Source organism: Symphalangus syndactylus, chromosome 6, assembly GCF_028878055.3.
Source record: "Symphalangus syndactylus isolate Jambi chromosome 6, NHGRI_mSymSyn1-v2.1_pri, whole genome shotgun sequence".
Taxonomy (NCBI): domain Eukaryota; kingdom Metazoa; phylum Chordata; class Mammalia; order Primates; family Hylobatidae; genus Symphalangus; species Symphalangus syndactylus.
The window spans coordinates 8,759,964-8,782,696 of NC_072428.2; the positions used below are offsets into that span (position 1 = coordinate 8,759,964).

General features: G+C 47.6%; 2 protein-coding genes across 3 annotated transcripts in view; one reads left to right on the forward strand and one right to left on the reverse strand.

The window, feature by feature from the left end:
* Positions 1–22,733, reverse strand: part of PTPRJ (protein tyrosine phosphatase receptor type J) — a 192,263-nt gene that overhangs the window by 157,255 nt on the left and 12,275 nt on the right. The window lies entirely within an intron of this gene.
* On the forward strand, positions 19,322–19,708 carry LOC129484131 (large ribosomal subunit protein eL39). The gene has a single exon (XM_055281535.2). The coding sequence runs from the start codon at positions 19,385–19,387 to the stop codon at positions 19,538–19,540; it is 156 nt and encodes a 51-aa protein (XP_055137510.1). The 5' UTR covers positions 19,322–19,384; the 3' UTR covers positions 19,541–19,708.

The window sequence follows — 22,733 nt, forward strand, 5'->3', positions numbered from 1 at the left end:
TTACAGGTACACACTATCACACCCGGCTAATTTTTCTATTTTTAGTAGAGATGGGGTTTCACGATGTTGGCCAGGTTGGTCTCGAGCTCCTGACCTCAGGTGATCCACCTGCCTCAGCCTCCCAAAGTGCTAGGATTACAGGCATGAGCCACCGTGCCTAACCTTGAACTGTATACCTTTTAAATGGGTGAATTTTACTGTATGTGAATTATATCTCAGTAAAGCTAGTATTTTTTTAATTGCCATCAAAAATATGCAAACTTTTAGTGCCTGGGCTAAGTGCCAGGATATGAAGATGGATGACAGCCCTGAAACCTCTCTCAAGGGGCTCCCCTGGAGGACTCTTCTCCCAAGGCCCCTCCAGAAGCATCTTTCCCTTCCCAGCTCCACCAGTCCACCAGGGTTGCTCTTGCCTCCTGGAACATCATTCCTCAAAGGTTACACCTGCTGTGTAAAAGACAGAGTAGGTGCCCCTCTCCTCCCCGACTAGATCATGAGTTCCTGGACTCTGGGGACACTGCCCTCCATATTTACTCCCCTGGTGCTTAGCATAGGGCCTGGCACAGAGCAGGTGCTCAGGGAAATCCTGCTGAACGAACAGGAATGGCAGGCAGCACTTTGGGTGGTTGGAATATGGTATAAGACCTTCTGACAAGGCCTCCCAGATGCCAACCTTGAAAACATGACCTTGGGGCTGTGGCTCAATTCAATGAGCACCACTTAGAGGGAGGATGTGGGTCAAAACGAGCTGATCTGCAAGGCTGCCACTAGCCAAGCACTCACAAAAAAAGAAATGACAAGAAAACTGAACAGTGACTAGCATCACACTCACCCCAAAACACCCACTTCACAGGTCCCCCATGCCACGCCCCCAAATGTGAATTCACAGGACTCCCCACAAGAAGCCAACCGAACTACAAAATACACATAAATGGAAACCACCGTACTCTGTCACTTCAACAGAGCAGACCTAAATCCTCCTCACTGCACCCTTCAGTGCTCTCTCCTTAAGCAAGTATTTTTAAAAACTGAGGCGGGTCACAGTGGCTCACACCTATAATGTCAGCACTTCGGGAGGCCGAGGCAGGAGGATCACCTGAGCCCAGGAGTTCATGATCATGCTGGGCAACCTCCTCATTTCTACAAAAAAAAGTTTTTAATTAGCCAGGGGTGGTGACATGTGCCTGTGGTCCCAGGTCCTTGGAAGGCTGAGGTGAGAGGATCACTTACGGCCAGGGAGTCTGAGGCTGCAGTGAGTGAGGTGTGTTTGTGCTACTGCACTCCAGCCTGGGCAACAGAGCAAGACCCTGTCCCAAAAAGAAAAAGAAAAAAGGGTGCCAGACACTTAGTGAGCATCATATGTGTGAATTTTAAAAGGAGAAAGAGGAGGCAGCATTCTCCTTCAAGCAGGGCAGGTTCTCATGGTCTGCCAGAGTCCCCCCAACTCTCGACTGCCTTATTAACACCAATCACATAAGAGTGCCCATCATATTCTGAGCTGTACCTCTGTTTAATAAGAATAAGGCAACAGAAAACACTGGGGACATTCTGAGCCCCTGATCGGCATCACTCTCTTAAGTGACTCCACTCAAGAGTACTCATCTAGTAAGTGGTAAGTCCAGAAACAGGGCCCAGGCCACCTCCTGCCTCCAAGTCCAGCTCCTATCTTACCATCAGCACAACACAAGAGGCCTTGTGCACATACATTATTGCTGCACAGGCTTGATCTGGATGGATCTCTCTTACAAACAGGCACACACAGCCCCGAGCTATGAAAGGTAGCAAAACTAATCAAGTCTTATAGATTAAATGACTTACAAAGCATGGTGACTCCCGCATGACAATGAAAGCTGAAAGGCAGATTGTGCCATTGTTATCTCTGCCTTTGCCCAGGGGCCCTGGTCCCTGAACAGGCAGTAGGGACCACCATTGACCCCTGCCCACCTCCTAGAACAGTGCACCCACCCTGCTTACCAAACCCCACTCTTTATTTAAAGACCCAACTTGCTGGGAGGGACAGTGCGCCTGTAATCCCAGCTACTCAGTTGACTGAAGCGGAAGGATGACTTGGGCTCAGGTATTCGAGTCCAGCCTGAGCCACACAGAAAAACCCTATCTCCAGGCCGGGCGCGGTGGCTCATGCTTGTAGTCCCAGCACTTTGGGAGGCCGAGGCGGGCGGATCACAAGGTCAGGAGATCGAGACCACGGTGAAACCCTGTCTCTACTAAAATTACAAAAATTACCCAGGCGTGGTGGCGCACCTGTAATCCCAGCTACTCAAGAAGCTAAGACAGGAGAATCGCTTGAACCCAGGAGGCGGAGGTTGCAGTGAGCCAAGATCACGCCACTGCACTCCCAGACTGGGTGACACAGTGAGACTCCGCCTCAAAAAACAGTAATAATAATAAAAGCCTAACTCAAGTCCCATGTTTTCAATTCATTCAACCAATTACTGAGCACCTAATGGGCCGCATAGTGGTTCACACCTGTAATCCCAGCACTTTGGGAGGCTGAGACAGGCGGATCACTTGAGGTCAGGAGTTTGAGACCAGCCTGGCCAACATGGCGAAACCCTGTCTCTACTAAAAATATAAAAAATTAGCCGGGCATGGTGGCGCCCACCTGTAATCCCAGCTACTCGGGAGGCTGAGGCAAGAGGACTGCTTGAAGCTGGGAGTGGGAGGTTGCAGTGAGCCGAGATCACACCACTGCACTCCAGCCTGGGCGACAGAGCTAGACTCTGCCTCAGAAAAAAAAAAAAAAATTACTGAGCACCTACTGGGTTGCCAGGCCCTGTGGCACGATGTCCTTGGGGAACCCAGTCTATTTAGGGAGACAGAGATACAAGAGTTACTCTATCACATGCAAGGACCTAGTGGCAAGACAGGGTGTGGCACACTGGAGAGACTGTAAGGAATTTGGGATGGGGAGTCCCCAGAGTATGTATGTCCAGAAACGCTGCACTACATGCCAACCTAAATAACTTAACAGTATCCAACAGGCATGGGGGGCCTTGATGGCTCAGAGCAGTAGATAACTTGGTTGGTCTGATCAGAGCCACAGCACATGAAGCCCTTTCTCTGAAAGCCCAGATAGCTCATTTAATTCTCACGACAACCCAAAGAGATAAGGTACTAGTCCCACTTAACAGCTGAGAAGCCTGAACTTGGAAAGATCCAATGACTTGCCCAGGGGCACACAGCAGTTACGTGGCAGAGCCCAGACTTGGCCCAGGTATTATCCATATAAAGCACGGCTTCAAGTCTAAGGTTTGTTTGTTTAACCTTTTTTTTTTTTTTTGAGGCGGAGCCTCGCTCTATTGCCCAGGCTGGAGTGCAGTGGCACAGTCTCGGCTCACTACACCCTCCGCCTCCCAGGTTCAAGTGATTCTCCTGCCTTAGCCCCCTGAGTAGCTGGGATTACAGACATGAGCCACCACACCCAGATAGTTTTTGTATTTTTAGTAGAGATGGGGTCTCGCCATACTGGCCAGGCTGGTCTCGAACTCCTGACCTCCAACGACCCACCTGCCTCGGCCTCCCAAAGTGCTAGGATTACAGGCGTGAGCCACTGCGCCCAGCCTGTTTGACCAAATTAGGTTTATACTTTACTTTGAAGCTCGCGTCTTTAAATTTCTTATAGCATAAACATCCTGCCATATCATGGAACATTTTTTCAGTGCATTGGTAATGACTGCATAGCAGTCCACAATTTCAGCAATCCTCCACCACTCAATACTTAGGTTGTTTCCAACACATGGCTTCTTGTTTTTCTTTAACAGACCATCCCACACACGGTTCATCCCATTGTGTCCTCACAGGGGGAAACCCTGCAACCCTGATACCACTCATTGTGTGACTTATCTTATACAAGGATGAGTAAGACAATGACTTTGAACAAAATATCAGCAAGTTTTACTATAGAAGGAACTACTTTCCTTTCCCAACCCACCCCCCAGTTTTGCTAACAATAATTCATTTGGTTACTGGGTTAATTTCTCTATTAGACGCAAATGCAATAAACAGGGGTGTGGCCGGGCGTGGTGGCTCACGACTGTAACCCTAGCATGTTGGGAAGCCGAGGTGGGTGGATCACCTGAGATCAGGAGTTCTACACCAGCCTGGCCAAAATGGTGAAACCCCACCTCTACGAAAAATACAAAAATTAGCCGGGCGTGGTGGCGCATGCCTGTAATCCCAGCTACTTGGGAGACTGAGGCAGGAGAATCGCTTGAACCTGGGAGGCGGAGGTTGCGGTGAGCCAAGATCACACCACTGCACTCCAGCCTGGGCCACAGAGCGAGACTCTGTCTCAAAAAATAAATAAATAAATTGGGGTGAAAGGTGTGGAACATCTGACAGCAGATACCCCTAAGGGTCCAGGCATGGGCTCAGCCTCCCCTCAAAACAGATTCCGGAGTTCAGAAGACACCTTCAACTCTTCCCCAGAAGTAACAGATTTCCCTCCAGCAGATCATCTGGCACGTGTCAGAACTCAACCATAAAAGCCCAATTCAGCCTCCACTAAAAACAGGTCAAAAATAGACACGTTACTGAACACCCTGTGTGCTCACCACTGTATCTTTACTGTCGGGAAGAAGAGGGCAGGAAGAACCAGGAACTGGAGCCAGGAACCTGGGCTCACAGTGATACTAGCTGTGTGGTCTCGGCGAGTCACTTCCCCTCTCTGGGCCTTGGTTTCAACATCTCTAAAGTAAACGGTTTGCATCAGATGACCCTCAATGACCCTTCCTGCTCTGGGCCTGACCAGTTTTATAAGTGACCAGTGACTGTACGTCATAATGTCAACTCACAAGTACAGCTCCTACCAGCTTGCTGCTGCCTGGAGGGAAGAGACAGCAGGAACGCACAGAAGAAAAAGGCCTCAGCCGGGTGCGGTGGCTCACGCCTGTAATCCCAGCATTCTGGGAGGTGGGCAGATCACTTGAGGTCTGGAGTTCAAGATCACCCTGGCCAACATGGTGAAACCCCATCTCTGCTAAAAATACAACAATTAGCCAGGTGTGATGGCACATGCTTGTAATCCCAGCTACTCGGGAGGCTGAGGCACAAGAATCGCTTGAACCTGGGAGATGGAGGTTGCACCAAGATTGCGCCACTGCACTACAGCCTGGGTGACAGAGTGAGGAAAAAAAAAAAAAAAAAAGGAAAAGGCCTGGCCGGGCGCGGTGGCTCACGCCTGTAATCCCAGCACTTTGGGAGGCCGAGGCAGGCGGATCACGAGGTCAGGAGATGGAGACCAACCTGGCTAACACGGTGAAAACCCGTCTCTACTAAAAAAAAAAAAAAAAAAAAAAAAAATTAGCCAGGCATGGTGGCGGGCACCTGTAGTCCCAGCTACTCGGGAGGCTGAGGCAGGAGAATGGCGTGAACTGGGGAGGCGGAGCTTGCAGTGAGCCGAGATTGCGCCACTGCACTCCAGCCTGGGCGACAGAGCCAGACTCCGTCTCAAAAAAAAAAAAAAGAAAAAGGCCTCACACCTAGGTCCCCTATGGAGCCATTGGTCACAGTAAAGGGGAACACATCAGACTGCTCTCTAATTTGGGAGTACGGGTAGAATTCTGATTTCATATTTGAAAAATCATCTAACCTTTATCACATATGCCTAGCTTCATATTAAGACAAAGATATTCATTTCATTAAAAAAATGACTGACTCATAACAAGCCAGCAAAATAGCGTCAGAACAAGAGCAAGTCATCACGATACCAATGCCAAAGGGGAGGTTTCTGTCTTTTTTTTCTAACTGGCAATGACAAGCTTTTTACAAAACCCAGGCAAGCTGCAAGTCAGTGATAAAGGGGATGGTCCGCCTTGCCACTTGAACAGAGACAGACCCAGATAGGCAAGGACACTGGGCGACCTCTAAGACCCAGAAAGGCCTCACTGGTTTTAAGGTAATGCCCAGTGGGAATGAGGGAGGGGTGTGCCAGGGGTTGGAAGGGGGCTGCTGACACCGTGTGGGTCAACACCAGACTCTTTGCAGAAACAAAGGCTCAAGTTCAAATATGTACTAGGAAAAACTGACAGTCTCTGGATTATAACCAGCTAGCTCATTGGCCTCCAGGTGGGAGCTTTTGCAGGGTTCAGAGCTCCTCTGAATGGGCAGGGATGTCCATCCAGATGACCAAGCTACTCCTTCCCACACCTGCCTGCACCTGCTGCTTGTCCCTCCCCGCCCCTAGATTATGAGCTCTGCAGGTTCTAGCAGGTTCTGCCCTCCTTTCCCACTCCACCTCTCTCACCCCCATCCTCTCCCTCTCTCTCTCTCTCTCCCGCTCTTCCTCCCGAATCACCCTTGAGAGAGGCAGGAAGCCAGAAGAGCCCCAGGTTCCAGATGAGGAAAGTGATGCTCAAAAGAGACAAGATCAGCCCAAGGTCACATAGGCTGCACCAAGAGTCTGACCCACTCTCCTAACTCGAAGTCTTGTTTCTCCCATCACAGCGGTCCTGTGGGTACTGCCTCTGAAACATCTCCTCTTATCCCACAACCACTCAGCCTACCCCATCCAGGTCCAGCCTGCTGCCTCTCTCCAGCACCACACAGCCTCTGGGCCCCTCCCAGCCAAGACCACTGCAATCGCCTGGCCCAGCGGGGGCAGGTGGCTGCAAGCTGGCTAAGAGCCGGACAGGGCTGCGATCTGCCAGTCTAGCCATGCAGCTTATTTAACCTCACTGCGCCTGAGTGCCCTCATCTGCAAAAAGGGGATAATAACCCTGTCTCAGAGAGTCCCTTAAAAGAAAGGAAGCACATAAAGCTTGCCCTAAACCCAGCCCAGTAAGGGCAGACACACACACAGGCTCCTAACAGCCCACCCCGCCCAAAAGCTCCAAACACCACTCCCCAGTTCAAAATCCCCCCACATTGAAAACCCATGGCCACACAAACACTGGTAGACAAACGTTCATAGCAGTGTCACTCACAACAGCCAAAAAGTAGAAATGACCCAAACGACCATCAGCTCATAAAAGGATAAACAAAACGTGGTATCTCTCTGTGATGAAATTTCAGCCATAAAAAAAGAACAAAGCAGTGATACCTGCTCCAATACGGATGGACTTTGAAAACACTGCTAGGCGAAATAGCCAGAATCAAAAGGACACACAGTGTATGATTCTACTCACATGAAATACATAGAGCAGGTAAACTCACAGAAACAGGAAGCAAATTGGTGGTTGCCAGGAGGTGGGGGAGGGAGAAATCAGGAGTGAGCAGTCGTGGGCATGGGGTTCTTTTGTGAGTAATGAAAATATTCTGGAACTAGACAGCAGTGATGGTTGCACAATTCTGAATATACTAAAAACAATTGAACTGTATGCTTTTTTCTTTTTAAGATGGAGTCTCACTTGGTCGTCCAGGCTGGAGTGCAGTGGCGTGATCTCTGCTCACTGCAACCTCCATCTCCCAGGTTCAAGTGATTCTCCAGCCTCAGCCTCCCAAGCAGGTGGCATTAGAGGCACCCACCACCATACCCAGCTAATTTTCGTATTTTTAGTAGAGACGGGGTTTCATCATGTTGGCCAGGCTGATCTTGAACTCCTGACCTCAAGTGATCCACCCACCTCAGCCTCCCAACGTGCTGAGATTACAGGCATGAGCCACTGCGCCCAGCTTTGAACTGTAAACTTTCTAAATGGGTGAATTTTACCATATGTAAATTATATCTCAGCAAAGCTGGTATTTTTATATTACCATCAAAAATGCAACAAAACAATAAAATGATTAACATTTACAACATGAAAAGAAAATCCTTCCATGATACTTCATTCTCTACAAGACAGAGTCTAAATCACGCAGGCATCCTCCAAGTCCAGCCCCAGCCTACCTTGCTGCAAACACCCTGCATCTGCCCAGCAAGACCCCTCACTGTACCCCAAATGAGTCTTCCCCACTGCAGGCCTAGGCTCCTAACATTCACCCCCACAGCAGCAACAGTTACTCACTCGGCCTGATTCTCTTCTCAAGTCCTGGCTGTTCCTTTGAGGCCTGCACTGCCTATGACTTGAAACTCTGACCAGCCCATCTACCTCTCCAACTAAGCTGAGGCCTCCTTTAAGGAAAGACGCCTGGACCAGCCTGTTTTCCTCCTCTCCTGTTCCCACTCCTCAGGACAACAGTAATAACCGCTGTCACCATGACTTCCTGTATGCAAAATCCTTGACAAAACGATGTCCTCAATTCTGACAGCAGCCCACTATCAACCCAATTTACAAGTAAAGAAACTAACGTGTGAAGTTGAAGAAAGGGTAGGGAGGAAGCAGGAGAGGAATTTGATCAAGGTATTGGTGCAAGGGGCAAAACTAGCATTTGAACTCAACATTGTCTCCCCAAGGTGCTAGCACACACTGCCTTCCTAAGATATAACCAGGAATGTGTAGACAGCTAGTAGGTGTCAGTCATATTTCATTCTGCAAGTGTTCACCCAACAATCACATTAGAGCTAAAATACAGCTCTAAAAATAAAATGAGTGCACCTGATGACCTTTGCAGTCAGGTTATATACAACTAGGCTCAGCTGGTTTCTGGCTACAGTTAAAGAGTTTTTAGGCCCGGCACAGTGGCTCACGCTTGTAATCCCAGCACTTTGGGAGGCCGAGGCGGGCGGATCACGAGGTCAGGAGATCGAGACCACGGTGAAACCCCGTCTCTACTAAAAATACAAAAAATTAGCCGGGCGTGATGGCGGGCGCCTGTAGTCCCAGCTACTAGGGGAGGCTGAGGCAGGAGAATGGCGTGAACCCGGGAGGCGGAGCTTGCAGTGAGCCGAGATCACGCCACCGCACTCCAGCCTGGGTGACAGAGCGAGACTCCGTCTCAAAAAAAAAAAGAGTTTTTCTGGGTACCACCAGACAAGTGCAGATTTCAGTACAAAACATAAACAATTATTTGACATTTTCCCTGAGCATTAAAAAAATGTAATTATTTTTTAAAAAAGGATCACAGAAAACAGGCTCTATGTGAGTCACACACACGGACAAAAAGTGGTGTGAGGCAGCCACCATGCAGCCCAGTTGGCATGTGTGCAAATGCAAATATTAAATTTAAAATATTGGCTGGGCACGGTGGCTCACGCCTGTAATCCCAGCACTTTGAGGAGCCAAGGTGGGTGGATCATCTGTGGTCAGGAGTTCGAGACCAGCCTGATTGCAGCACATCTTTACTAAAAATAAAAAAATTAGCTGGGCATGGTGGCAGGCGCCTATAATCCCAGCTCTTTGGAAGGCTGAGGCAGAAGAATCACTTGAACATGGGAGGCGGACGTTGCAGTGAACCCAGATCGTGCCACAGCACTCCAGCCTGGGAGACAAGCAAAACTCTGTCTCAAATAAATAACTAAATAAATAAACTTAAAATCTTTTTTTTTAAATGATAGTACCCAGTGCTGGGATGGATGTAATGAAACAGGCAATCTCATATGTTCTAATAGCAATGTAAACAACGAATTCCTTTTGGAACGTTATTAAGCAAGTGGTACGTGTCTAATATCAGAAAGATATCTGGAAATTAATCCTGAAGAAAGACTTTCTGCTTCACAGAAAATGCTGTATTCATGAAGATATTGGTCCTTGCACCACTTGTAATGGTGAAAAATTGGCTACTGCTTAAATCTCTAAATACAAAAAAGGCCAAATGAATTATAGTACATCCACTTCATGCAGTATTCTGTAGCTATTAAACATCATGGTTTATATCATCCATGTATTAACATGGAAAAAATAAAAAGTTCTCTTTATTTAGCCTTTCAGCATTAAAGGATCTGAAACGGTCCCTGCTCTGTGAATATAATTATTTTAAATAAGAAGCCACCTGGAATACATCGTACTTGTAACTACTTTGAAATTATAATAGTTTTGTGATGGGGGATAAAGGGCTTTTTTTTTTTCCTTTCTCTAGTTTCTACATTTCTTTTAATGTTGTTACACCACTGTTACCTAACTAGGAAAAAAATAAACTTTCTTAAATGACCAAGCTCATTTTGAAGCTGCTCAGTGTCACATAAACACTGAGACCTGCCTCAACTAAAGCAGCCACTTGAAATGCAGCTCCAGCTGCTCATTCTTCTGTTTATCAAAACAGGGCAAAGCCACCCAGGAAACTCGCCTCAGCGAGGTGACCTGACCTCAGGCCCACCACAGTCACAAACCTGCATTTCCAATAAAAAATAATCGCAATGGGCCGGGCGCGGTGGCTCACGCTTGTAATCCCAGCACTTTGGGAGGCCGAGGCGGGCGGATCACGAGGTCAGGAGATCGAGACCACGGTGAAACCCCGTCTCTATTAAAAATACAAAAAATTAGCCGGGCGTGGTGGCGGGTGCCTGTAGTCCTAGCTACTCGGAGAGGCTGAGGCAGGAGAATGGCGTGACCCCGGGAGGCGGAGCTTGCAGCGAGCCGAGATCGCGCCACTGCACTCCAGCCTGGGCGACAGAGCGAGACTCCGTCTCAAAAATAAATAAATAAATAAATAAATAAATAAATAAATAAATAAATAAAATAACCGCAATGAAGAAAAGCACCCAGGTAACCAGTTATGGAAAAGCAAAGGATTGACGAGTTGGGAGTGACAGGACAGTCAATTACTGGTTTTGTTTTCTTGTTTTCTTGGGGTTTTTGTGATCACAGTCACGATGCCTATAGCACAAAGTAAGTGCTCAATAAGGATTTGAAGCAGAAAATGTTTTAAGTGGGAAAATGCACCCATTTACCCATTTTAAAAATTTAAGGGAGTGAGGCCAGGCGTGGTGGCTCACGCCTGTAATCCCAGCATTTTGGGAGGCCGAGGTGGGCAGATCACTTGAGGTCAGGAGTTCCAGACCATCCTGGCCAACATGGTGAAACCCCGTCTCTACTAAAAATACAAAAACTAGCCAGGTGTGGCGGCAGCCTCCTGTAATCCCATCTACTCGGGAGGCTGAGGCACGAGAATCACTTGAGCCCGGGAAGCAGAGGATGCAGTGAGCTGAGATGGCACCACCGCACTCCAGCCTGGGTGACAGAGCGAGACTCTGTCTCAAAAAAAAAAAAAATTTTTAATGGGAAAATGCACTCATTTGCCCATTTAAAAAATTTAAGGGAGTGCCCACACTTCCTGAGCACCAAGACCCAAAACACCATGCACACCCCTGGCCTGAAAAGTTGTTCTCCCTTAGTTCTCATCAACAGAAGCTGTGTTTGGAAGTGAGCAGGCAGGAAATTGGTACTTTTGTCACCAACTTGCCAACAAAACAGTCAGAAAACTTAAATGTCACCAGGAGGGTAAATGTCAAAGGGGGAGGGGTAACTATGGTTTACCAAGTATCTCTGCACCACTACCTGTTCCGGGGCCTGTGGGCATGATTTCATAAAGTCCTACCTAACACTCTGACTCTAGCACCAAGCAGCCTAGGCTTGAACTCTGACTCTCAACTGATTGGCTGTGTGGCCTCAGGCTGGTTGCTTAGCTTCTCTGAATCTCATTTTCCTCTCCTGTAAAATGAAAGCAAGAAGAGAAGAGACCTACCTCTTAGAGTGTCATGAGGATTCACTCAGCCAACACACACAAAGCACTGGGTACAGTGTCTGGCACAAGCACAGCATCTGTCAGTTACTTATTAGTATTGTGCTTACATTTTGCAGCCAAGAAAAACTGAACCTCACAGAGGTTAGCAATGTCCCAAGATCACACAGCTTAGTAAGAGGCAGTGCTCGGATTCAAACCCAAATCAAAAGATCTGTGCTCTTTTCACCAGAGTGAGCTAAACCCCACCTGCAGGATTATTATGATCCCCACCCCAAACACACACACACACACACACACACACACACACACACACAATTTGGGGCTGTCACTGCAAAAGGTAAGAATATTATGAGATAATAAGAAGTCATATTGGGCCAGGTACAATGGCTCATGCCTGCAATCCCACCACTTTGGGATGCCGAGGCGGGAAGATCACTTAAGTCCAGGAGTTCAAGACCAGCCTGGCAAACATGGTGAAACCTTGTTTCTACAAAAACACAAAAATTAGCTAGGTTTAATGGCACATGCCTGTAGTCCCAACTACTGGGGAGGCTGAGGCACAAGAATCGCTTGAACCTGGGAGGCAGAGGTTGCAGTAAACCAAGATCGCCACTGCATTTGAGCCTGGGCAACAGAGTGAGACTCTGTCTCAAAATTAAAAAAAAAAAAAAAGTGATATGGGACTGGAAGAGGAGGTCCAGTCCGTTGCAACCTGTGGATAACACCAGCTCCATGTCAGGGTGGTTCTTTCAATTCATTCACCAAGCAAGCATGCTTTTGAGGCACACTGTGTCCTACACATAAGGAAATCAGACATACAGGGTCCCACTCCCCTGAACTCATAATCCAAGAGGTGGGGAGACAGACAGAAATGAGTAGGATGGGAGGAAATGAAGGAGGATGATGGGATAGCAGGGCCTGAGTGATAAGAAGGAGCGAGGAGGATAGTACCAGGCCCTGAGGGAGACGGGCGGGGTGGGTTCGAGTGTCTGTTGTACTAGAGCCAGGTGACTGCAGTCTGTGAACACGGAGTGGGTAGCCAGGATGAGGTCGGAGGGTGGAGGGGAGGAAGGGGTCTGATCATCCTGATCTAAGGTTCAGAGTCTTGCAGGCCACTGTTTGGGTTTATACTAAGAGCGATATGAAGCCATGTAGGCTTTTAAGCAGTGGAATAACACAACTCAATTTACGGGAAAGAAGCAAGCCAGGAGAGGTGGCTTGCACCTATATTCCTAGCACTTTGGGAGGCCAAGGCGGGAGGATCGCTTGAGCCCTGGAGTTGAAGACCAGCTGTGGCAACATAGTGAGACCCCCATTTCTACAAAAAAAAAAAAATTTTTTAATTACCCAGGAGAGGTGGCACACACCTGTAGTCCCAGCTACTCAGGCGGGTAAGGTAGGAGGATCGCTTGAGCCCAGGAAGTCGAGGCTGCAATGAGCTGTGATCACACCACTGCACTCCAGGCTGGGCAACAGAAGAAGACCCTATCTCAAAAAAAAAAAAAAAAAAAGGGGGGGCCAGGCACACCAGCACTTTGGGAGGCCAAGGCAGACAGATCACCTGAGGTCAGGAGGGCAAGGCCAGCCTGGCCAACATGGTGAAACCCCATCCCTACTAAAAATACAAAAAATTTAGCCACGTGTGGTGGCACAAGCCTGTACTCCCAGATACTCGGGAGGCTGAGGCAAGAGAATCACTTGAGCCCAGAAGGCGGAGGTTGCAGTGAGCCAAGATCGCACCACTGCACTCCAGCCTGGGTGACAGAGCGAGACTCTGTCTAAAAAAAAAAAAATTAGAATCTTGGCATGAAAGTGAAAGAGACTAGCATATGGGTGGCATTTGATAAAGGCCCTTTTCCCCCTAGTTTTCCTTCTCCTTGTGCCACTAGCCCTACATAACCATAGACAATCATGTTCTCCCTTTCTGGGTCTCTGTTTGCAAAGAGTTTTGGTCTCAGTGGTTCTCAACCCTGGCTACATATTAACAACACATGAGGAGCTTGGAAAATAAAACACCAGTGGGGGCAAGAGGTGTCCATCCACCCAGATATCCAGAATCCACTGGTCTGGGGAGGGAGCCTCCAATTGGTATTTTCCAAAAGCTTCTCAGGTGCAGCCCCAGTTGAGAAGAGCCCACGTAAAGGGGCTTCTAAGGCCTTCCCACCTCAGTGGTCTAAGTTCCAACCGGCACAATTGCCAAAAGACAGAACGTGCTCTCTGAAGACAGCGCCTCCTCTCTGAAGACTATCAAGCAAAAACCACTTGCTCAAAGATGCAACTCTATCATCAGACCTTCTTAACAGATTCCCTCCACAAGAGAGTTTTGTGGTTTAGTGACTTGGGTGATCGTCCAGTAAGCAAGCAAGTCTTGGGCCCCAGTGTCCTCAGCTGTAGCCAAAGACAGCAAATAAACAGCATATGTGCCACTCCCTGCCTCTCTTGTGGCCATGGCAGATATCAGTAATTGATCCCACCATAGCCTTCTGCTGAGCCAGGACATCCCAAGTGATCTGAGAATCCCTTCTATGCGGGCCCAAGCAGTCACTCATATCAATCATCTGAAGATGGACACAAACTGGAACCCATTTGTCTTTCCTAGCCTAACATCCCTAAGGTCTTTTCCAACTCGGACATTCTTTGAGGGGATGATCCTTTTAAACTTCTTACGAGCAATCATTAACTACCAAGTTGCAGGGCAGTGAGCTCAGCTGGCTTGAGGCTAGTCAGACCATAAGGTCACATGTTTCATCCCTGAGGAAGGCTCTTGCTGTACTTCCTGAACTTCAGACTCCGTCCTCTCCAGGTAACACCCCTCCCTTCCCTGGCAGCTGCACCTCCAACATGTATTCACCAAATAGGGCCTGAGACAGATTATTCAATTAGATCAGGGCAGACCAGTCCATATTCCTGGAAAAGCTCATCAAAGCAGGTGTCCTTTATGATCACTGGTAGTTGAAACAATGATAATGACAGCAGCTGGTGTGTACAGAGCACTTTCTGTATGCCAGGCACCTTGCCGGGGGCGCTGCATACATTTTTTCACGGAATCTTGATCACAATCCTCTAAGGTATTTATTAGCCCCATTTGGCACATAAGAAAATTCAAGCTTTGAAAGCTACTAAGTTGCCGCTGATCACAAAGCAATAGAAGCGAGATTAAAGGAGAGCCACATACCTGGATCTGGGCAAGTCCCTCCACCTCTCTGTGCCTCATCTCTAAAATGGGCGTGATAATTTTTTCAAGAACACAGTTTTGGGGCACATGTGGTAATTTAATACATTCACACAATTTGTAAAGATCAAATCAATGTACTTGGGATATGTATCACCTTAAATATTTCTCTTTTCGTTATGCTAGAACCAAATCGCTCTCTTCTAGCTATTTTGAAATATACAGTAGATTATTGTAAATTGTAGTCACCCTACTGATCTAGCTAAAATGAGGTCTTCAAAATGAACATAATACTTGTCAGGATAAAATGAGAGCCCAGCACACAGTATAGGACAGTCCAGTGGATGTCTCAGAAAAACCTGATGAAATTCGGGTTAAAAAACAAAAAAATCAAGGATTGAAGTTCTGACCAAGTCTGCTCTACACTGTGCCAGGAGCTCTTTTCTGGCCTCACAAAGTGAAGTACTCTTGATAAGCTGTGTGCACATCCCAGTTTTCAGAAAGCAACCCCTGCCTCACTCCACTCACCCCTGGCTGGCATCACCCTTCACGTCGGTTTCTTCTCCTGCCTCTTTCCTGTGATTCTCAACGTCACCGGCTGGAAGGCATTCTCTCTCGCTTCACACCCTGAGGCCTCTAAACACTCTAAAGGCTGAAAATTGCTCCAGGGAGCTAGTGGGAGGGGGACCTTGGCAGTGAATCTCTTTGTAATGGGATCTCCCTTTGACAGGGCATATCTCTTGTGTGGAAGGAACTTGGTCTCAAAGCTCCTAATAAATGGTAAACCTTTCCCTCAACTTCACATCCCTTGCAGCAGAGCTTAGCACCACACCATCAATCACATTAACACAGGGTTCCTTTCCCACCCAGACAGGAAAAGGATCAGTTACTCCCATTTTACAGAGGAGAAAGCTGAGGGTGAAAACGCTAGGGAGGAGACACCTAGATGCCCAGACGTGGCACAAACTCGGCCACAGCTCCCGAAAAAGGACTCAGTGAATGAGAAGGGAGTCGATGTGAACCCTCTTTTAAGCCCTGGCAATCTGGATGTTTGTCACATGTGTAAACCTTGTTAGTTTAGACCTACGGTCTCACGGGGAGGAAGTCAGCTACCAGCATGAGGCCAATCCCATGAGAATGACAGGACAGCCAGTCCCACCTAGTAACACTGCCAGGGCATAGGCCATCCGCACCGGTACTTCAAAGCAAGTATTACCTACAGCAAGGGTAGTTTGCCCTTTAGGGGACATCTGCCAATATCTGGAGACATTTTTGTCTGTGGGGGAGAGGGCGCTACTGGCAGGCAGAGGCCAGGGAGGCTGCAGGACATCCTACAGCGCACACAGGACAGCCTCCCAAAACAGCGAGTTCTCCAGCCCAAAATGTCAATGGGGCTGAGATGGAGAAACCATGTTCTGGAGGAAAAGAAGTTGTCCTCGGCCGGGCGCGGTGGCTCACGCCTGTAATCCCAGCACTTTGGGAGGCCGAGGCGGGCAGATCACGAGGTCAGGAGATCGAGACCATCCTGGCTAACACGGTGAAACCCCGTCTCTACTACTAAAAATACAAAAAAATTAGCTAAGCGTGGTGGCGGGCGCCTGTAGTCCCAGCTACTCGGAGAGGCTGAGGCAGGAGAATGGCGTGAACCTGGGAGGCGGAGCTTGCAGTGAGCCGAGATCGCGCCACCGCACTCCAGCCTGGGCGACAGAGCGAGACTCCGTCTCAAAAAAAAAAAAAAAGAAGTTGTCCTCACTCACCCCAACCACACGGTGGGATAGGTGCAAAGCCTAAGCCAGGTTCCAGGGAAGAGCAAAGGCTAAGCATTCCATGTGCATCTTCCAAAAGACATCGAAAGGCTGGTCCCAAACTCTGTGGCCAGATAGAAGCTGAGGGTCTGAGTCTTACTCCACAACACATCTTCTTAAATAAGAGCTTCCACCCCTGCACCCTCATCTCCAACGATTTCTCTTCACACCATAGGATTCGGTGACTGCTCTACGCAACAAAAGTCCCTGGCACTGAGGCTGACAAAAGTCGTTTGAACACCTTCAAGACAGGTCTCCCTGCACCCTGGGCGCATGGCAACACTGGCCAGTGCTCTGCATCGCTCTGCAGCCCCAAAGTCAGGAGATGTCGTGTTAACAAGGAGGTCACTGAGGTGGGAGCAAATGTGCTCAGGCCTACTAAGTGCCATGATCTGGACTGAGTGCCTTACATGCCTTCTGTCACTTAAACCTAGCAACAAAATGGCCTGGTTGTTACTACAGATGCAGTGACATGTCCAGATTTCCATTTTCCAGATGCAGTAACAGATTCTGAGAGGCTCAAGTCCCCATGCAGATAGCAGGGTCACACAGCTACAGGGGAAGAGCATGGAACTGGACACATGCTTCTGCTGACACCAAAGCCCATGCTCTTTCCCATGTTCCTCTTTTTTTTTTTTTTTTTTTTTGAGACGGAGTCTCGCTCTGTCCCCCAGGCTGGAGTGCCCTGGCGCAATCTCGGCTCACTGCAAGCTCCGCCTTCCGGGTTCACACCATTCTCCTGCCTCAGCCTCCCAAGTAGCTGGGACTACAGGCGCCCGCCATCACGCCCGGCTAATTTTTTTTGTATTTTTAGTAGAGATGGGGTTTCACCGTGTTAGCCAGGATGGTCTCGATCTCCTGACCTTGTGATCCACCCACCTTGGCCTCCCAAAGTGCTGGGATTACAGGTGTGAACCACCGCGCCTGGCCCTTTTTTTTTTTTTTGGAGACGCAGTTTGATTCTTGTTGCCCAGGCTGAAGTGCAATAGCGCAATCTCAGCTCACCACAACCTCTGCCTCCCGGGCTCAAGCACTTCTCCTGCTTCAGCCTCCCAAGTAGCTGGGATTACAGGCGTGTGCCGCCACACCCTGTTAATTTTTGTATTTTTAGTAGACACAGGGTTTCACCACGTTGGTCAGGCTGGTCCTCAACTCCTGACCTCATGATCCGCCTGCCTCAGCCTCCCAAAGTGCCAGGACTACTGGTGTGAGCCACCGCGCCCAACCCCCATGTTCCTCTTCTAATGGGACATCCTGAAGTCATGTCATCCACACGTGACTTCAATCTCTATGAAATCCCAAATAATTGACAACAGGAAGGCCCACACCCCAACATGATACCATGACATCACTTAATCTGGGTCAGACAGCCTTCTTACCACCTTACAGTTCCAGGATCTAAAATCCAAGACAAAGATACTCTTGTTTTCTTTGGCTTTGAGAATCATTTCACTCCTGCTGCATCAGGGCTCTGAGCATCAAAGGTCAACAAGTCACCCATCCTCACAGAAAGACAGCCTTCCCACCTGTGAGACTGGCCCAAGTCCAGCTGTCCTTCCTGGAGACTCAGACACACCCTGTCCTATGCAGACCCTCCCATCCAGCTCCCCTGTGCCTCAAAGGAAGCCCACAGCTAGCTGGCAGAGGTTCTGAGCCTCAGTTTGCTTCCCTATACCTACGTCATAGGATTAAATGAGTTAATATGTACAATGTGCTGACAACAGTTCATGATAAATATTCAACCGATGGTAGCTACTATTGTTACTTTTATTATTCAATTTATCTTAAGGCAATCACCAGATTGCGTGTTCAGAGCTAATCACAAAGTCAACTGAATAGGACCTATCGTAACAAAAAAAAATTTGGAAACAAACTATAAGACTAATCACAGGACTCAATAGATAAATTAAGGTACCTCCACATAATGGAATGGATGCAACAGCCAACAGTTATACAAAAGAAGAATATTTACTGGCGGGGGAAATGTTTGCGATATACGGTCAGTCCTTCACAGATTGCCGTACATTGACCCTGAGAATAGCAAGGAGCGCTCTCACACCCCCAGAGGGTCTTCAGGGTAGAGATTTATTTGTTATGTACTGTACTGGTTGAAAAAAAAATCCTGATGCAAATGTGGTATCTAGTCCCTAATATGTCTATGTTTGTGGTTTTCAAAAAACATTACAAAACAATTTCTACTGAGCAACAGTGACCCTCCAGCAAGATGCCTGCTTTTTATCCTGTGGCTTGCTGGGGTACCCCTAGGGAGACATCCACCTCAATTGTTTTTTTATTTTATTTATTTAATTAATTAATTAATTTTTTGAGACAGAATCTCACCCTGTAGCCCAAGCTGAAGTGCGGTAGTGCAATCTTGGCTCACTCCGCCTCCAGGACTCAAGCAACCTCGTCCGCCTCCAGGGCTCAAGTGATTCTCGTGCCTCAGCCTCCCAAGCAGCTGAGACTACAGGCATGTACCACTACTAATTTTTTGTATTTTAGTAGAGACAGGGTTTTACCATGTTGCTCAGAGTGGTCTCTAAGTCCTGAGCTCAGGCAATCTGCCTGCCTCGGCTGCCCAAGGTGCTGGGATTACAGGTATGAGCCACCGCACCCAGCCCACCTCAACTGTTAAAAAATAAAAGATGTAAGTTACAAAGCACGTGTAGGAGGTTATCCTATTGTAGTATAAATAGACAGAACATGCATTTAAAAAGACAAAGAAATCGCATCAAAAAGGTACCAAGAGTTAACCTGGATGAGTGGAGATTACAGGTAATTTTGTTTTCTTTTATCTGTATTTTCAATTTTTTTTTTATTTAAAAAAAAAAATGGCCTCTCTTCCTTTCTCCGCCATCGTGGTGTGTTCTTGACTCCGCTTCTCGCCATGTCTTCTCACAAGACTTTCAGGATTAAGCGATTCCTGGCCAAGAAACAAAAGCAAAATCGTCCCATTCCCCAGTGGATTCGGATGAAAACTGGAAATAAAATCAGGTACAACTCCAAAAGGAGACATTGGAGAAGAACCAAGCTGGGTCTGTAAGGAATTGCACATGAGATGGCACACATATTTATGCTGTCTGAAGGTCACGATCATGTTACCATATCAAGCTGAAAATGTCACCACTAGCTGGAGATTTCGACGTGTTTTCCTCTCTGAATCTGTTATGAACACGTTGGTTGGCTGGGTTCAGTAATAAATATGTGAGGCCTTTCGTTTTAAAAAAAAAAAAAAAAATGGCCAGGCACAGTGGCTCACGCCTGTAATCCCAGCACTTTGGGAGACTGAGGCGGGCAAATTGCCTGAGCCCAGGAGTTCACGACCAGCCTGGAAAACACGGTGAAACCCCGTCTCTACTAAAATACAAAAAACTAGCCGGGCGTGGCAGCCTGCACCTATAGTCCCAGCTACTCAGGAGGCTGAGGCAGGAGAACTGCTTGAACCCGGGAGGCAGAGCTTGCAGTGGACCAAGATCCCACCACTGCACTCCAGCCTGGGCAACAGAGCGAGACTCCCTCTCAAAAAAAAAAAAAAAAGAACTGTTTCATGGGAATCAAATTAACCTGGGGATCAGGATCCTTCAGCCAGTTAGGCTAACAATCTCCAGAAGGTTCATTCAGGCCCATGCAAATCAGTGCTGGAACCTAGAGACAGCACAGCCTAGAGCTAGAGGTCAGGAAGGGCTGAGCTGAGTCACCCACTATTCAGACCTCCCTCTTAGAGCCTCAGCTACTGGATGGTGGTCATTAAGTTATTATTTAAACTACAGACGCAGGCTGGGCATGGTGGCTCACCCCTATAGCCCCAGCACTTTGGGAGGCCAAGGTGGGAGGATGACTTGAGGTCAGGAGTTCAAGACCAGCCTGGCCAACATGATGAAACCCCGTCTCTACTAAAAATACAAAAACTAGCTGGGTGTGGTGGTGCACATCTGTAATCCCAGCTTCTCGGGAGGCAGAGGCAGGAGGATCACGTGAACCCAGGAGGTGGAGGCTGCAGGGAGCCGAGATTGCAACACTGCACTCCAGCCTGGGTGACAGAGTGAGACTCGTCTCAAAAAGAAAACAAACAAACGAATAAACTACAAATGCAGTAGTGTTAGCTCTCTACCAAACCCATTTACCAAAAGAACACACAACTCTGACCCATAGCTTGTTCACTAGGCTGGTCGCCCTGAAGTTTCCAGAAAAGCAGCTACTTAAAGGCAGGCCTCCAAAGCTTTCAGTCGGCCCACTTCCCTTCCTGAAGTGCCTCTCGAGAATTTGGTTCTTCCTGCTTACCTGCTGCAGGAATGGTTTCCAGCTACATATAGAGACACTTATAGAGACACTGACAATGCATAATTGGGGACTTTACACTGGTTTTTTTTTACCGTCTCTGGAAACAGAATCCACCTCCATCCCCCACCAGGCATCTTCCACCATTCCATTCCCTGGAACAGTGACTTCCAGTGTTTTCTGGCAACAGCTGAACCCGTGATAAGAAATTCATTTTATATGCAATTTAGTATACATACATACACACCACACACACGTGTGCACATATATAACTGAAATGGACAATACTCACCAGCAAACTCTGATATTTTTACAATCCAGCAAACTCTGATATTCTACCATTTTTTAAATGCAGGTCATAACTCACTAAATTGATTTTACATCCCAGTTTCAAATACACTGCCTTACAGTATGTACGTCTATGATTTGGTTTTCCAAACTTCACTTTCAGTGTGTATTTTCTGGAACATATTAGATTGGAACCATATACAAATACTAATATTCACAGGACCAAAAACAGTAACTTTATATGGTTCAACCTAATAATTATGTGTGAACCAAACTGGAGGACTCCACTGATTCACCTCTTATAAGCTAACTCTGAGTAATTCTTAAAAGTGGCCTATACTCGGGCGCGGTGACTCACACCTGTAATCCCAGCACTTTGGGAGGCCAAGGCAGGCAGATCACAAGGTCAGGTGTTCCAGACCAGCCTGGCCAACATGGTGAAACCCCGTCTCTACTAAAAACACAAAAATTAGCCAGGCATGGTGGGCAGGCTCCTGTAATGCCAGCTACTCAGGAGGCTGAGGCACAAGGATTGCTTGAACCCAGAAGGCGGAGGTTGCAGTGAGCTGAGATCACACCACTGCACTCCAGCCTGGGTGACAGGGCGAGACTATGACTTAAAAAAAAAAAAAAAGAGGTGGCCTATACTACGAACGTACACTATTATTATTGTGCAGAAGACAGATGACACCTGAATTGGACAGGTCAATTACAGCCACTCTGAGTCACACCTTGTTAAATGAGAATAACAACGACAAACTCCAGGATGCTATGAGGATTGAACAAGCTCACATATGTGAAAGGGCCTTGTAAACTACAGTACAAGGTTAAAAAATTTAATTTGTGAATTGTAAATTATGCCAGTGTCTCAGCAAAATAAGATAATAAAACAGCAGCCAATATCTGTTGAGGGTTTTTTTCATGCTAAGCATTTGTCATGCAGATCCACTTAATCCTCCACGACAATCCTATAAAGTGTTGTCCCTATTATACAGATGAGGACAGAAGAGACTCCAAGCATTAGAAGGACTGGCCCAAGGTCACACAGGTAGGAGGTGGAGAAGTTGGGTCTGACTCCAAAGCCCATGCACTAAGCACTGGCCAGCAATTTCCCTTCACAGCCAGAACGATCTCCCCATAGTTCTCCACGTCCTGGCCACAGGAACAAGACCATGAGCATGATGTGCTCTCACTGAGAGAGGAAAACTCCCCATGACACAATGACATGAAAATGTGCTGGCCCCTCAGCCAGCAGCAGGAAATGCACAATCACCTTTGCTGCCGTGGAAACAGGTGGCAAGTCAGCACAGACTCTCAGCCTCCCATCTCCTGCAATTACAGCCAAGGATTATGTCTTTAAACTTTCCCATTGGTGGCTTAAAATAACTCCTCTTGACCCCCACAGAAAATGTACCGGGAGACAGGAGGCAGCCATAGCCAGAGCTGGCCAGGTCACAAGATAAAGAGAAATGCTCGAACCAATACAAAGAGAGCCCTGTGTTTTGTTTTGTTTTTTTTAAGGGACACAGTCAATACCCCTGTGCTCCTTTGGGGCTAGGAATAGACATTGGCCACTCTTCAGTCACACCTGGTGGTCACTCAATTTATTTAACTATGCACGTTTGTCAAGAAGGAAATATTTAAATTGTGCTATCAGGGAAGTTCCACTG

Bases quoted from the DNA above. Each gene is read 5' to 3' on its own strand.
- LOC129484131 (XM_055281535.2), top strand. From the start codon at position 19,385: ATGTCTTCTCACAAGACTTTCAGGATTAAGCGATTCCTGGCCAAGAAA.